Source organism: Pseudochaenichthys georgianus, chromosome 2 (genome assembly GCF_902827115.2).
Source record: "Pseudochaenichthys georgianus chromosome 2, fPseGeo1.2, whole genome shotgun sequence".
NCBI classification, from domain to species: Eukaryota; Metazoa; Chordata; class Actinopteri; order Perciformes; family Channichthyidae; genus Pseudochaenichthys; species Pseudochaenichthys georgianus.
The window spans coordinates 6914864-6929411 of record NC_047504.1 but is presented as its reverse complement, the minus strand read 5'-3'; the positions used below and the strand labels follow the sequence as shown (position 1 = coordinate 6929411).

Genomic DNA, 14548 nt, shown 5'->3' with positions numbered 1-14548 from the left:
TGTATTAGTTCAGTTTGAGATACAGTTTCTGATTGCTTTGATATTATATCTACCTGTGTCTGTTCGTTGTAGTTCAGGTACGGCTGCAGGAGTCCGTTGGGGTCGAGCGCCGTTGCCGTCTGGCAGGACAGCGCCGCCTCGTTGGGGATGACCGTCATCCCCGGCATGACCCCCGCCTGGTAGAAGCACGGCGGCTGGGAGGGAATGGGGTTGCTGGCGGGATTCAGTCTCTGGGTGAGGTGCACTCCGTTCACAGGCACAGACGCTGCGTTCCTGAACAGGCAGCTGCTGGAGGGGGGCGGCTTCATGACCTGCTGAACAGGAAACGGCCCGCTCGGAGTCTCTGGGGTCATGAACATCGGTCTGCTGTTGACCGCGTTCTGCATCACCACCACCCCGGGGAGAGGAGTCCTCTGGAAGCCTGACATTTGGTTGAGGCAGGCGCCCATCTGTTGGTGTCCACTGGAGATCAGCTGCGGCTCTGGAAGCCATCTTTGATTCTCGCTGTTCTGAAGTGCAAAGTGTCCCTGTAAGCAGCTCGTAGCGTCCGCGGTAAAACCGGACTCGTTTGAAATATTTTGGGAGTATGTTTCTGCAAAGGTGGCTTGGTTGGGGACGGAAGAGGAGCTCCAATGGTGTTCCTGAAAGCTGAACACAGAGTTTAACTGTCTCTTAGCGCTTTGGTCCTGTAGGCCCATGGGCAGGCTGGGGGTCCGCATCTGCAACTGTGGGGTCATTTGGTTCAAATGATTGCTTTGCCTGAATGCTCCGAGGTTGTTCTCTTTAGCAGCGACCGGCAGGGACCTCTGTGTTGTTGCCGCGGGGGGGAAGGAAACGGGAGATCCTGTGATCCCCAGATGAAGATCAGCCGTCTCCTGGAGGGAGGGGCTGTTTAGCCTCATCTGAGGAACATCCAAGTGGGAGAGCTTCATCATCCCGAGGCCCTGAGTCGGCTGTCCGTTGGAGATCAGCTGGTTCTCCAGATCCCAGCCGAAGTCCAGCTCTGGATTCTGGCTCTGGAGGTCCAAAGCAGAGATGCATGCTGGTCCATCATCGGGCAGATTGAGCCCGCCGTCCCTCTGCAGCTGCTCCTCCACGTAGCACAGGATATCGTTGTTGAGGATCTCGTCCAGGTCCTCGCTCATCTCACAGCTGCTCATCTTCAGCAGCGTGCTCTCCCAGCTCTTCAGCTCATCGGGCTCCACCTCCAGGGCCTCGGTGAGCTCAGAGTCCCCCAGGATTTGCTGCAGGGTCTCCATCATGTCCTGCACCGTGGCATCAGTCTTCACCAGGCTGCCCACCACGGGTTTGGCTGTAGTGAGCTGCCACATGTCCCCGGGGACGCTGACGGTGGCGTGCGTGTTCTTGAAGGCAGCGTCGTTGATGGAGGTGAGATTCTCGCTGTGCTCGCAGTACAGCGACGGGTCCTGACTCAGCATGCAGCCCAGCAAGGATTCGCGGCTCACCGTGTCCAGCTTCCTCTGCTTGGGGGAGGAGCAGGGTTCAGGCACGTCCACGGTGGGGGCGACGTTGTACAGCAACGCCTCTCCGGTGGCGAAGTTAAACGGAAGCGGCAGCTGACGGAGGAGCAGGTGCTCCTCCCCTTCCTCATTTCTGCCAGGAGAAAGGAAATCAGCACCAGAATACTTTATTTATCCCAGGGGAAATCAAATATAAACTAGAATACAAATATTTAAGAATGTGAAATAAAAAGAAAGAAAGAAAACATAAGAAATTCAAGTAAAAATGTCAAATCAAATCAAATCACATATAATGTATAAAATGTGCGCTAAAAGATAAATCAAAGAGAGACTCACGTCAGCGCTCTCTGCCGGGCCACGATGAAGTCCGGTCTCCCCGCCTTGAACACCATCCGGGCGTTGGTCTGCACCCAAACCCACGTCCGACTTTTAGACAGAAGCCTGAAGATGATGAAGCCGGTCTCTCCGGTCTTCATCACTGGAAACGACCAAAAAAAAGAGTCAATACATTTGTTCATACATCAGCCTATAGTTAAACTAGTACAAACAGAACCAAAAGCCTGAATCAACCTCTTATTTAGACCTAAATCTTGATTTATACCCCAATATGTCATTTATTTTATATAAACCCCTGACTCACTTCTCACGTGGCTGTTGGCACAGTACATCATGTCTGCAGCGTGGATGAAGTTGTAGCCGGAGCCTTTCATGCGGATCTCCACTTCATTGTAACCCAGAACCACCTCCCCCCTGAGGAAGAGGAAGATACAGTCAATTAAAAACACTTTCAAATAAAGATCAAAGATCATGAGATATGTGACAAGTATCTGAGTCAGGTGTGTGTGTGTGTGTGTGTGTGTGCGCGTGTGTGTGTGTACCTGGGGTCGATGCCCATGGGAGTGAAGTCCAGCTTGTGTTTGGTCTGGAAGATGAGCGTCTTGGTGCGGATCTCCAGGATGGTTGGCGCCTGCATCGGCGTGGCGATGGTGAACAGAGCGAGCTGCGACGGCACCAGCGTCCCGTCCTCCGAGACCCGGTTCTGACCGTGCACGAACTTCAGCCGGCCGCGGAAGTTCAGCGCCTGGAGACACATAGTCACATTTTTTTTAGAGAGGCCCTATTATCTGTTATTGGACATTTTTTCGTAGCCTTTTTCATTCATATTTTTTTAAAACAGAGAGGGATGTTATTGTACCAGGAAGCCGGAGGAGTTGTCCAGCAGGCAGCGGAAGCGGCAGCAGAAGCACCTCTCCAGGAAGGAGGAGTTCTCGGGGGGGATGTTCTGTGGGTCGTACGTCACCACGTTACTGGTGATCTCTGCGGAGCTCTGCTCTCCTGCAGCACAAATATGATACAATATGATTACCTCCAATGCTTTTGGTCTTAATTATCATATTTAAAACAAGATCATCTGACAATCAAGCAAAGAGAAGAGTATTTTTAAGTATAAAACGAGTCAATAAATACAAATGTGTGTAAAGTAGTATTTGAATGCAACGTACCAGGGCTCAGTTCGTCCTGCTGGCCGCTGTTTGGCTTCAGAGCGAAGTGAAGCTGCCGTCTGAAGAGAGCGCGGTCGTCGGTGTGGATCAACTCAAACACACTTTGATGGATCACATCCGACTGAAAACACACACACACAAATCATCCTTTCTGTATAATATGAATGAAACATTAATGTACTGTACTGCATTTCCACAGTATAGTTATCATAACTTTAAAAGAAACATTTTATGTGACTCTCTAGATATTCAGTTTTTAGATAAAGTAATATTAGGTAATATTAGGAGTAATAGAGATAGTAACACGTTTTTCTGTTTCTGTGGTTGTGTTTCCCCTCTGGCGCTCATAATTCCTGACTTCAGGGTGTCTTTGAACTCAGCAGAGCCTTCTGAGTTGAATTCGTTTTTAACACACGAGGTTTGTGAGGGTTTGTTTGAGCAACAGAAAGAAAGAAAGAAAGAAAGTAAGAGGTGTGTCTCTCTCGGCACCTTCTGCACAACGACGTCTGTGTTTCAGCCCTTAAGTCTCTGCTATTGACTGTACACAGTGTGTGTGTGTGCGCGTGTGTGTGTGTGTTTGCTCTGTACAGTATGTGTTTGCACTTGCATCATCGCTCTTGAACGCAGCTGGCCAGAACAAACTGCTAACAAAACACTGAGCTGTGGATATTTATTTATTATTAGTTAAAATCTTACATTTATTTATGCACAACCAACACTTTATTTTGAAAGTACTATGAATGGGCCACGTTTGTTTTACATTTTAAAAGTAATTTATAATACATTTTAATGCTTATCTGTTGTCTTTTTCATATTGTATTGTCACTTTTAGTCAAGCACATATTTGATTTTATTACATTTTTTACCTTGTATGTCTCTTTTTAAAGTTTGTACCACCCTTTTTTTGGCATCAAGCTCTTCCTAATATAGATTTTGAGAAGGCTAATAAGATTGAACTTCTTTATCCTTAGAATATTATTAATATTAATATTATGGGTCATGTTTTACCTGGTGGAAGCCGAGGAAGTCCTGTATGGTGGGGGATGTGTAGAAGATGTAGCCTTCAGCCGTCACCACCAACACAAAGCCGTTCAGCGCCTGAATGTGTTTATGTATGCATCATTATACACCAACCCAATTCCTTCTATGTGCAAGAGTAAACCTGATTCAGATTTCTCTCTAGAACACACAACAACCAACATGTGCGTTACCTGAAGCAGCAGGTCTCCCTCTGAGAAGCTGACTCCATCGATGGAGGTCCTCTGGGAGGAGGCTAGAGACGGGGTGGGGGGGGGTCAGAGCGTTCTGGACGTTTCCTCCGTACATGAGGCTCCGCTCGCTGCTCCAGTTGGAGCCGTTCTGCCCTTTCTTCATGGTGGCTGCAGGAGAAGAAGAAAATGTGACGGTCAGAAACTAAAATAAAACTTATGACAGGTGGACTTCATGTATTCAGCTTCAAAGTGTCAGAAGAAACAAATTAGCTGCAATTCAGACCAACATGTATTCATAAAATCACATTTTTAATTCTGTTTGGTCAGCAGGTTTACAGAAAAAACGACTGACACTTTCACTCGTGAAAGGACGTAGCAGGATATCATTAAAATATGGAGCATATTCAAGTCACGTAGACTGATACACATATCGTTTTTGACTTATTGTTGTCCGTTTCATTTGTCCCGTTTTGAAAGAGCACACACGAAGAACAGACGAAGAAACCACAGACAGGAAATGAAACTTAGTTTAAGAAACAGCTTTTACTTTTCTCCACCCAGTGTGCAAATCTCTGTGCAAAGTTGAGCAACATTTAAAGAAACCAGAAAAAGATGTGGGGCAAACAGCTGATGGTGTTTACAGGATCATTCCTTCAAGCGGCCCTCTTCGAATTGTTGGGGTTTTCCCTTTTCTGTAGGGTGTGTTATATGTTTGAGTGGTAAGCGGTGCTGCAGCACAGGAACAAATAGAGACCGTTTGAACCATTATAGCATGAAAACACAGTAGAGGCACTCATATGAACCTGAACATGAGCGCAATAGGACCCCTTATATATCTGGTGAAATGGGAAGTGAGGAAAAATAGAAAGAGGAAGATCTTTTTTTTATCAGGGTGGAACTGCCTGATGTTTCCTGTCGTCTTACAGCACCGTCACTCAACTCTTCCTCCTCTCCCTCTTCCTCCTCTCGCACTTATCAAGCACTTTTTATCGGAAAAACAGGAGAAAAATAACCTTAAAATATCCTCTAAGAGGAAGCAGGTGGAGGAAACTGGTAAAAAAAAACTGATGATGGATGAAGTGATGGAGGAGGGGAACAAACACAGTGCAGTTTGGTTCATGGAGATACATTATTAAAGGGGCCCTAATCTGCTCATATATAACAAAATGTATCGACATTAAAAAAATATTGAATTATCTTTTGGACCTGAAAATGTAAAATAAACTCTTATTAATAGTTAGAATAATCATTAGAGTAGTTGCGTGCCTACATGCTTTGCAGGCGGCTGGCTCCAATTATTAGCACAGTTTTTGTTCCAATTCTTCGATCAGTGGGTTTGAAACGCAATGCCTCTTCTCAAACACACACACACACACACACACACACACACACCACACCACCCCCGTCCCCGTCCTCCAGGCCAAACAAGGACAACAGGCAGAGCCACAACATTTCCCACTGGCATTTGAACGCAGCGGGAGACGTCATTTTGGAAGACAAGAGTCAACGTTTCTTTTCTATTATCGCTTGTGGAAAAAGAAGATGTTTGCCAACAAAATGCAGCGTCTTCTCCCAGACCATCAGGAAAAATATGTTTTTGTAGCATACTGTATAGCGAAACAACATAATAAGTTATGCATCCATGAATAAAGTTATAAAAGCAAGGTTCAACTTATAGAAATAATAATGTGATTAGCCAAGTCTGGCTCTGAAATAGTAGATTTAAAAGGTCTGAAAACAGCTGTTGTAGATTTTCACACTAATATTCCAAAATAATTAAAGTGGCCCTATTATGCTTTTTTGACTTTGACTTTCCTTGTAGTGCGTTTTTGAGCATGTAAATACTCTGCAAAGTTTCTCACAGAGGATCGCCTTACACAAATGTACACACATTTATCAAGAAGAATGAGGCATAAAAAGTAAAAAGCCGACATTTACAGTAATAAAATGTTCTGTAGCTAAAACAGAAACTGGACAGGATCCGACGTGTGTTCTTTGATGACTAAATGAGAAACCTTTACACATTTGAAGAGACTAAATAAGTGCAAATATGTACCAGTTCTCCATCAAAATAACAGGAATAATATGTGGTGTGTGTGCGGGTTGTTAACAAATATTAAGTAAAGATGTGTCGCCCTGAACTAAGAAGAAAGAATTTTAAAAGAGTCGTTGTATTGGGTTTCTGTGTGGTTGTAAGTGTGTGCAAGTGTGTGTGTGTGTGTGTGTGTGTGTGTGTGTGCGCGTGTGTGAAATGGGGTTTGTCCGGGCATGCTCAGGGTGATACACACTCATATACACACCAGTTATAGCCTGAGGCATTTTGGTTTAGTGGTGCATTAAAAGCAACAATGAGCTATTTTAGTACCGAGAAGAACAAGGCGAGACAGAGGATTGATTCTGGGAGAAGAAATAAAATAAAAGCATGTGACGTTAGGAAGAGAGTTTGAGAGTGCTATTTAAACTGTAATTGTAATAAGGCGATGAAGGGCAACAAGTACAGAGAAAATGCAATTTTAAGGCACTTAAAAGTACCCTTGATTTATGCTACTCTATGTTTACTCCACAAAGTTTTGGAAGTACTTTCACTCCTCTGCATATATCTGACAGCTTTGCATATTCAGATTATTAGCTAAAACAACACATAAATCAACTAATATATATATATTTTGTATAAACCTGAGAGGACCCACGTAAGCACCTTGGGGAATTCCCAGCTCTGTTTCTGACGTTGTTAAAAAAACCCAATTCTTTGACCTCTTCTACCCTCGGCGCTGACGTTTTAATGAGGAACAGCTGACTTTTACCAAACTGCAAGTAACCCTCGTAAAACAGGAAAACCCTCTCCACCTCTTTTCTTATAAAAAAGGGGCCCTGGAGGAATTTAAATCTCTTTAGCTTAATTTGGGAACTGTACAGAACGTTTTTATGATCATATTTCAAATAGCTATTGTGCTCGGATTGTTTGACAATAACTTTAAGAGGCTATACATAAGCAAAAAGAGCTCAACAGCACCACTACATGAATCATTAATTACATTACATGTCACTTGTTAGAGGCTTTTATCCAAAGCGACGTACATACTCAATACTGAGGACAATCCCCACAGGAGCAATTTGGGGTGAAGTGTCTCAGGGACACAACGACATGCTGACTGCAGTGGGGTTTGAACCTGTGACCCCCTGATCCCAACACCAATGCTCCAACCACTGCGCCACACGCCTCCCTTTAATGATTTAATTACTTTTTTTAAGACTAAAAATAAGAAGCACTGCAGGGTAAATTAGTAAGGCTTGATCTATAAAGTGTGGCTCACAAAATATAGAAAATGCTGATCACTAAACCGGGTCTTTAAATATCTTGTTTTATCCATTCAAACATTACATGTATCGAATAAAGTAAAGCAAGGGTAGTGAGGAACTCATAAATATAGAAAATGGTGCAAACTTACACTGGCTCCCCCATTTCTCTCTCTTCTATCATATTTGCGAACACAGCCCTCCCCCTCCGTCTGCAAACACCCGCTCCGAAGCATTTTGCGGTTTCTGTCGACTTTGAAACCCAAGAGCTGAATGGAATCATTGTTCTTCATCCCTTTGGACTACATGAGGAGGAGGAGGAGGAGGAGGAGGAGGAGGAGGGTGACAGGAGATCAGAATCACCGACTAGCTCTCTCTTTCTTTTTCTCCCCCTTTCACTCTCATTTTAAACTCCCCCCCCCCCTCTTTTCTGCAGGTTAGTACATGAACATACGTGAAAGTACAGAAAAGGCCTTGTGTGGTTTGGAAATGGAGAAAGGTTTCATATTCACCGTTCCCGTCTTCTCTTAAAAGGTGTGTTTTCTAACATCTGTTCCTATGGTGTGGTTCCTTGTGTTGCCCACATTTCGTCCATTTGGGGTTGCTGTAATAATCCTTATTTGTTGTGCTATAATACACCTGGACATAGTGAGAAAGATAGGTCTTTATGCCATTTGGTGGAATGATGTGGTAATGGGAGTTTAACAAACGTATATGATCATTTATCTCACTGACCCTATTGAGTGTTATATTACATTGAAGTCCATGTCTTCTACTAAAAGTTACAGTGTTGTTTTTTTAAATATACAAAATATTACTGCAATTGAAGAGAGTTTGAGACCAAAACCTTTTAGGAAGAAGCATTACTTTCTCTTAAAGGAAAAACTCAAATGTAGCTTGAGCAGCAGTTTGGCAACATGTTTTGAAAGAAGATAGAAACCTGCAGAAAAGACAATCATCGAGATGTTTATCGACGCCCAGAGTGAGAAATGAACACAGGAAAGACAGAAATAAATGCTAAATATAATCCTTAATACTCACGCTACACTATTGAACATACTTAGAACATTTAAAGAATATTTATACTGAGAAAACCAGCTCTACATGCAATCTTTTAATCTCATAATTGTTTATCTTTTTATTCCCACTCTCGACACCTGTCTCTCATCCCTCTGCAGTCGTTTATCAAATAGGCGTTTTTCTGTGTCCTCACTTCTCGTCTCTGTTGTTGTAACTGCCACTTCCTGCCCTGCGGTCTTTGTTTCCCTTTGATAACCACACATATTTCACACATGGCTGCCGTGCCCAAATTCTGCGCTGACAGAAAAAAATGGTAAACAACCCGAGTGGTGCAGGTCAACAATACCTGAAAACACACAAATATCAGTCACATACAGTATAACCTGTTTATTTCTTCAGATCTCAAGAGAATCCTCCAACATGTGTTCTGATTGGTCTAAAATAACACCACGCACATTTACTGCACAACACATCCATGCAAATCCTGAAACAACACATAACGTCCTGGTAAAGTGCATGAGCCAAACACACCCACACACACACACACACACACACACTCTGCTCCAGCCCTGACCCTGCCCTCCCTACAGCAGCGGTGACCTCTGACCCCAGGCATGCTGCAGCGATTTCATTTCATTTCATTTCAAACCTTTATTTAACCAGATTGGTCCCATTGAGATCATAGATCTCTTTTTCAAGGGAGACCTGCAGCATATAGGTTCCACATGAAACATAAAACAATAAAGGACATTATACATTATATTTACAGGATACATAGTTATAGAGATTTACAAGTGCCCATTGTATCGGCAAGCATTTCATTTACCCTAGCTTTAAAAACATGCAGAGGAATGAGATTGCTCAGTTTCAATTCTTGCTGAAGATTGTTCCAAGCAAGTGGAGCTGCGCACATAAAAGCTGTCTTACCTAAGACAGTCCTTGCTCTTGGCACATCTAACAAGACCACATCATGTGACCTCAGACAATAGCTGCTTGCAACTCTCTGTGTTATCAGCGAGCAGATATAATACGGGAGTTTACCCAACAAAGCTTTATAGATAAAAGTGTACCAGTGACTGAGCCTCCGTACAGAGAGAGATGGTAAACCTGCCTTGGTATACAGTGTACAGTGATGAGTAAGCGCTTTACAATTTGTGACAAATCTCAGAGCACTGTGATACGCAGCATCCAATTTGCTCAGGTAATTGGCAGGTGCATTCATATACAACAAATCCCCATAGTCCAGCACAGGTAAAAAGGTCACAGTGACTAGCCTTTTCCTGGCCTCAAGCGAGAAACAGGACTTGTTTCTGAAAAAGAAACCTAGCCTAACCCTCAGTTTTTTTAGCAGGTTAAGGCAGAGTCTGGAGGAGACGTCTCAGCGTTTACATTCCGCTTCATCTGAACCCTGATACTGAACACGACCCACCACACACACACACACACACACACACACACACACACACACACACACACACACACACACACACACACACACACACACACACACACACACACACACACACACACACACACACACACCACACACACACACACACACACACACACACACACACACACACACACACACACACACACACACACACACACACACACACACACACACACACACACACACATTCATATTGTGGGGAAACACAGTTATCACCCAACTTTCTTTGAAAAATGGAGGACTAAGATTGAAGGGGTTGCCCCTGTTGAACATGACAGAGACTATTTGATAATTATTGTTATTTCTTTTTTGGTTTTTTTTGTATAATTATTTTTTTACTTTGTTATAATTATTATTATTATGAGTGAGAAAAAAGAATATATATTATTATTATTATTATTATTGTATGTTTTGTTTCTGACATGTTCAATAAATTGACTAAAAAAAATGTTAATTTATGTATTTCATTGACCCAACTGATCGTTACATATAAGTTTCTATAAGAAGTTAAATACGAAGGTAGGTGTTACTATTCTTTCAGCTTCTGTTTAAAGGGGCCATATTATGCTCATTTTCTGGCTCATATCTGTATCGTGTGCCTCTACTGCGACATGTTTACATGCTTTAATGTTCAAAAAGCCTTTATTTAAGACCCCAAAAAGAATAATAGGGCCTCTTTAAAGAAAAAGAAATCGACTGAAAGACCAGTATCTAAAAGCGAAAGAGTGTTTTTGGGCGTTTAAATGAAATGAATATAAGACACACTATAAAATAAAACGGCAATTAGAGAAAGCCAAAAGTATTTTAGGTCCATGAATGTATTACTTTGCAGTTTGGCAGTATGTTTAGAAAAGGTTTGCACAAAGAAATCTGCAAGGAAAGAAAGGCAAGGCAAGGCAAGTTTATTTATTTTGCACTATTCAACACAAGGCAATTCAAAGTGCTTTACAAAAAACGAAAGACATTAAGAAAATGGCATTTAAAATCAGTCATTAAAAAGAAAAGCTAATAAGATAAACATTAAAAGAAAAAATACATGGATAAAAGTTAAAGTGCAGTCTAAGATATGAATAGTTCAATTAAAAGCAGAGAGTTTGTTCCAGATATTTGGAGCATAATAACTGAACGCTGCTTCTCCATGTTTAGTTCTGACTCTGGGGACAGAAAGCTGACCAGTCCCTGAAGACCTGAGAGATCTGGATGGTTCATAATTTAGCAGGAGGTCAGAAATGTATTTTGGGCCTAAACCATTCAGTGCTTTATAAACCAGCAGCAGTATTTTGAAATCTATTCTTTGACACACAGGAAGCCAGTGTAAAGACTTCAGAACAGGAGTGATGTGATCCACTTTCTTAGTGTCAGTGAGGACTCGAGCAGCGGCGTTCTGAATCAGCTGCAGCTTTCTAATAGATGTTTTAGTGAGACCTGTGAAGACACCATTACAGTAGTCCAGTCTACTGAAGATAAAAGCATGGACAAGCTTTTCCAAATCCTGCTGTGACATTAGTCTTTTAATCCTAGATATGTTCTTTAGGTGATACTAGCCTGATTTAGTAACTGTTTTAATGTGACTGTTGAAACTCAGGTCAGAGTCCATGACTACACCTAGATTTCTGGCTTTATCTGTTGTTTTGAACATTGCAGACTGAAGCTCAGCGCTAACTTTTATACATTCTGCCTTGGCTCCAAAAACCATTACTTCAGTTTTATCTTTGTTTAATTGGAGAAAGTTCTGACACATCCAGTCATTGATTTGTTCAATGCACTTACTCAGTGTTTGAATTGGAGCATAGTCTCCTGGTGAAATGGTTACGTAAATGTGTGTGTCATCCGCATAGCTATGGTAACTTATTTTGTTGTTTTTCATTATCTGAGCCAGTGGTAGCATGTAGATGTTAAAGAGAAGAGGCCCCAAGATGGAGCCTTGAGGTACCCCACATGTCATATTTGTCAACTCAGATGTGTATTTACCTATAGAAACAAAGTTGTTTCTGTCCTTTAAGTAGGATTCAAACCAATTTAGAACTGTTTCCGAAAGTCCCACCCAGTTTTCCAGTCGGTCTGGTAATATGCTGTGGTCAACAGTGTCAAACGCAGCCCTGAGATCTAATAATACTGACGCTGAAGTTCTGCCACTGTCTGTGTTTAAGTGAATGTCATTAAAGACCTTTACAAGAGCAGTCTCAGTGCTGTGGTTTGGACGAAAGCCTGAGTGGAACACATCAAAACAGTCATTTAAATGCAAGAAATTACTCAACTGTTGAAAAACAACTTTTTCAATGATTTTACCTAGAAATGGAAGGTTTGATATGGGCCTGTAATTGTTCATTACTGAAGCATCTAGATTATTCTTTCTTAAGAGCGGTTTAATGACTGCAGTTTTCAGGGCCTGTGGAAAAATACCTGAGTGAAGAGATTTGTTTACTATATGAAGTAGATCTGAGGCCATGCAAGGCAAAACATCTTTGAAAAATCCTGTTGGAATAATATCAAGGCAGCAGGAGGAGGACTTCAGAAGTTGTATAATGTCCTCTAGGTTTTTATCATTAATCTGATGGAATTGTGTCATGGTGTTTGACTTGATGTTAAGCGGACACAGAGACAACACATTTGCATTTCCTGATGCAGAGGCACTGACTGCTTGTCTGATTTTCTGAATTGTGTCAGTGAAGAAGGAGGCAAAATCATTGCACGCCCTGGTGGATAGAAATTCAGAGGCTACTGACACTGGGGGGTTAGTTAGTCTGTCGACGGTAGCAAACAAGGCACGTGCGTTGTTTTTGTTTTTGGTAATGATGTCAGAGAAGAATGATTGTCGTGCGTTTTTCAATTCCAAATTATAAAGGCCAAGTCTCTCTTTATAGATTTCAAAGTGAACCTGGAGATTTGTTTTTCGCCACCTGCGTTCCGCTTTTCGACATTCTCTTTTTTCTGTTTTCACGGTCATGGCCTTTCTCCATGGAGATATTTTCTTGCCAGACACTTCCTTTACCTTAGTTGGAGCAATGGCATCTATAACATTTTTTATTTTTGAATTAAAATGATCTACTAGCTCATTTACTGAGATGTTAGCAGGGGCAAGTGTGGAAGAAAAATTCTGAGTAAACATTTCCCTAGTATTTTCAGTTAAATATCGCTTTGTGGTTACCTCTTTTTGAACATTTTTGTGAAAGTAAGTGACTGGGATAAGTTAGTGGTTGTAGAAGAGATCAGAAAGAAAGAAAGAAAGAAGTACAAAGATATTCAGAAAGGCTTTTTCTTCCCTTTAACACATCAGATGGAAATACGGCTAATTTGCTCTAGTTGCTGCCTAATCTCTGTCCGCCACAAACACACACACACACACACACAGAAAGAGAGACACACACACACACACACACACACACACACACACACACACACACACACACACACACACACACACACACACACACACACACACACACACACACACACACACACACACACACACACACACACACACACACACACTTAGCCTCGCGTGCGAACTTTCAATCCCCGGCATCCTGCACCGAGAAAGGAGAGGAAGGAGGCCGACGGAGGAAAAGACAAGAGAGAGAGGGAAAACATTTAGTGTGATTACTCTGTGTGTGTGTGTGTGTGTGTGTGTGTGTGTGTGTGTGTGTTGGCTGCCAAAGCGTCTGATATAACTTTGAATGGTTTGCATGATTACATGATCTCCAATTTGGAACTGCTAACTGTTGTTACACAGCAGACACTGATGAGGGGGGGGGGTGAGGAAGAAGAGGGGGAGAAAGGGGGCAAGAGAAGAAGGGTATAGGAGGAGAAAAGGAAACAGAAAAGATGCAAAGGGAGATGAAAGGAGGAGAGGGTCGCAGTAGAACAGAGGAAGAAGAGCTGAAAGGTGGGAGAAGTAAAAAAAAGTGAGGTAAATAGAGGAGATTTTGTAAAAGGGTGAGGAAATTAATGGGAGAAGGGGGAAGAGGGTGAGGAGAAATAGGAGGCAGGAAAAGGGGGGGAAGGAGGAGGAGGGAGAGCAATAATAGAGCAACAGCCAGTAATCTGTAATGGAGTTTGAAACATAATGTAGCCCCGGTGCTCTTATCGCTGTCGTGCCGTCGACCCATTGAGGACAGGAAACACACACACACACACACACACACACACACACACACACACACACACACACACACACACACACACACACACACACACACACACACACACACACACACACACACACACACACACACACACACACACACACACACACACACACACACACACACACACACACACACACACACACACACACACACACACAGACTTGTAATCTACTGAGCAATAAAGCTGTGGGTAGGAGGTACAGGTTATTTTTTATTTCCAAACCTCATTTTGATAAAATGTGTAATTTAACAGATTTATCAGGTTTCTTCTTTTCAAACTGTCTGCACGAAGTCTGCTTCTTTCTTTTTTTAAACGTTACCGCACTCCTTCCTCTAAACGTGCACCAAACCAAAGTCCGCACCACAGCTACGAAGCAACAAAACCTCCAACCGAGAGCCCCAAATAATTCTGATCATATTCGAAGTATAAAACCTT

General features: G+C 42.5%; 1 protein-coding gene across 1 annotated transcript in view; it reads right to left on the bottom strand.

The window, feature by feature from the left end:
• ahr2 (aryl hydrocarbon receptor 2) overlaps positions 1 to 14548 on the bottom strand; it is a 48273-nt gene that overhangs the window by 3490 nt on the left and 30235 nt on the right. The window contains 9 exon segments of the mRNA XM_034099658.1: positions 54 to 1614; positions 1818 to 1959; positions 2122 to 2231; positions 2360 to 2562; positions 2677 to 2816; positions 2984 to 3104; positions 3992 to 4081; positions 4195 to 4276; positions 4278 to 4362. Coding sequence (XP_033955549.1) covers positions 54 to 1614; positions 1818 to 1959; positions 2122 to 2231; positions 2360 to 2562; positions 2677 to 2816; positions 2984 to 3104; positions 3992 to 4081; positions 4195 to 4276; positions 4278 to 4362 — 2534 coding nt within the window.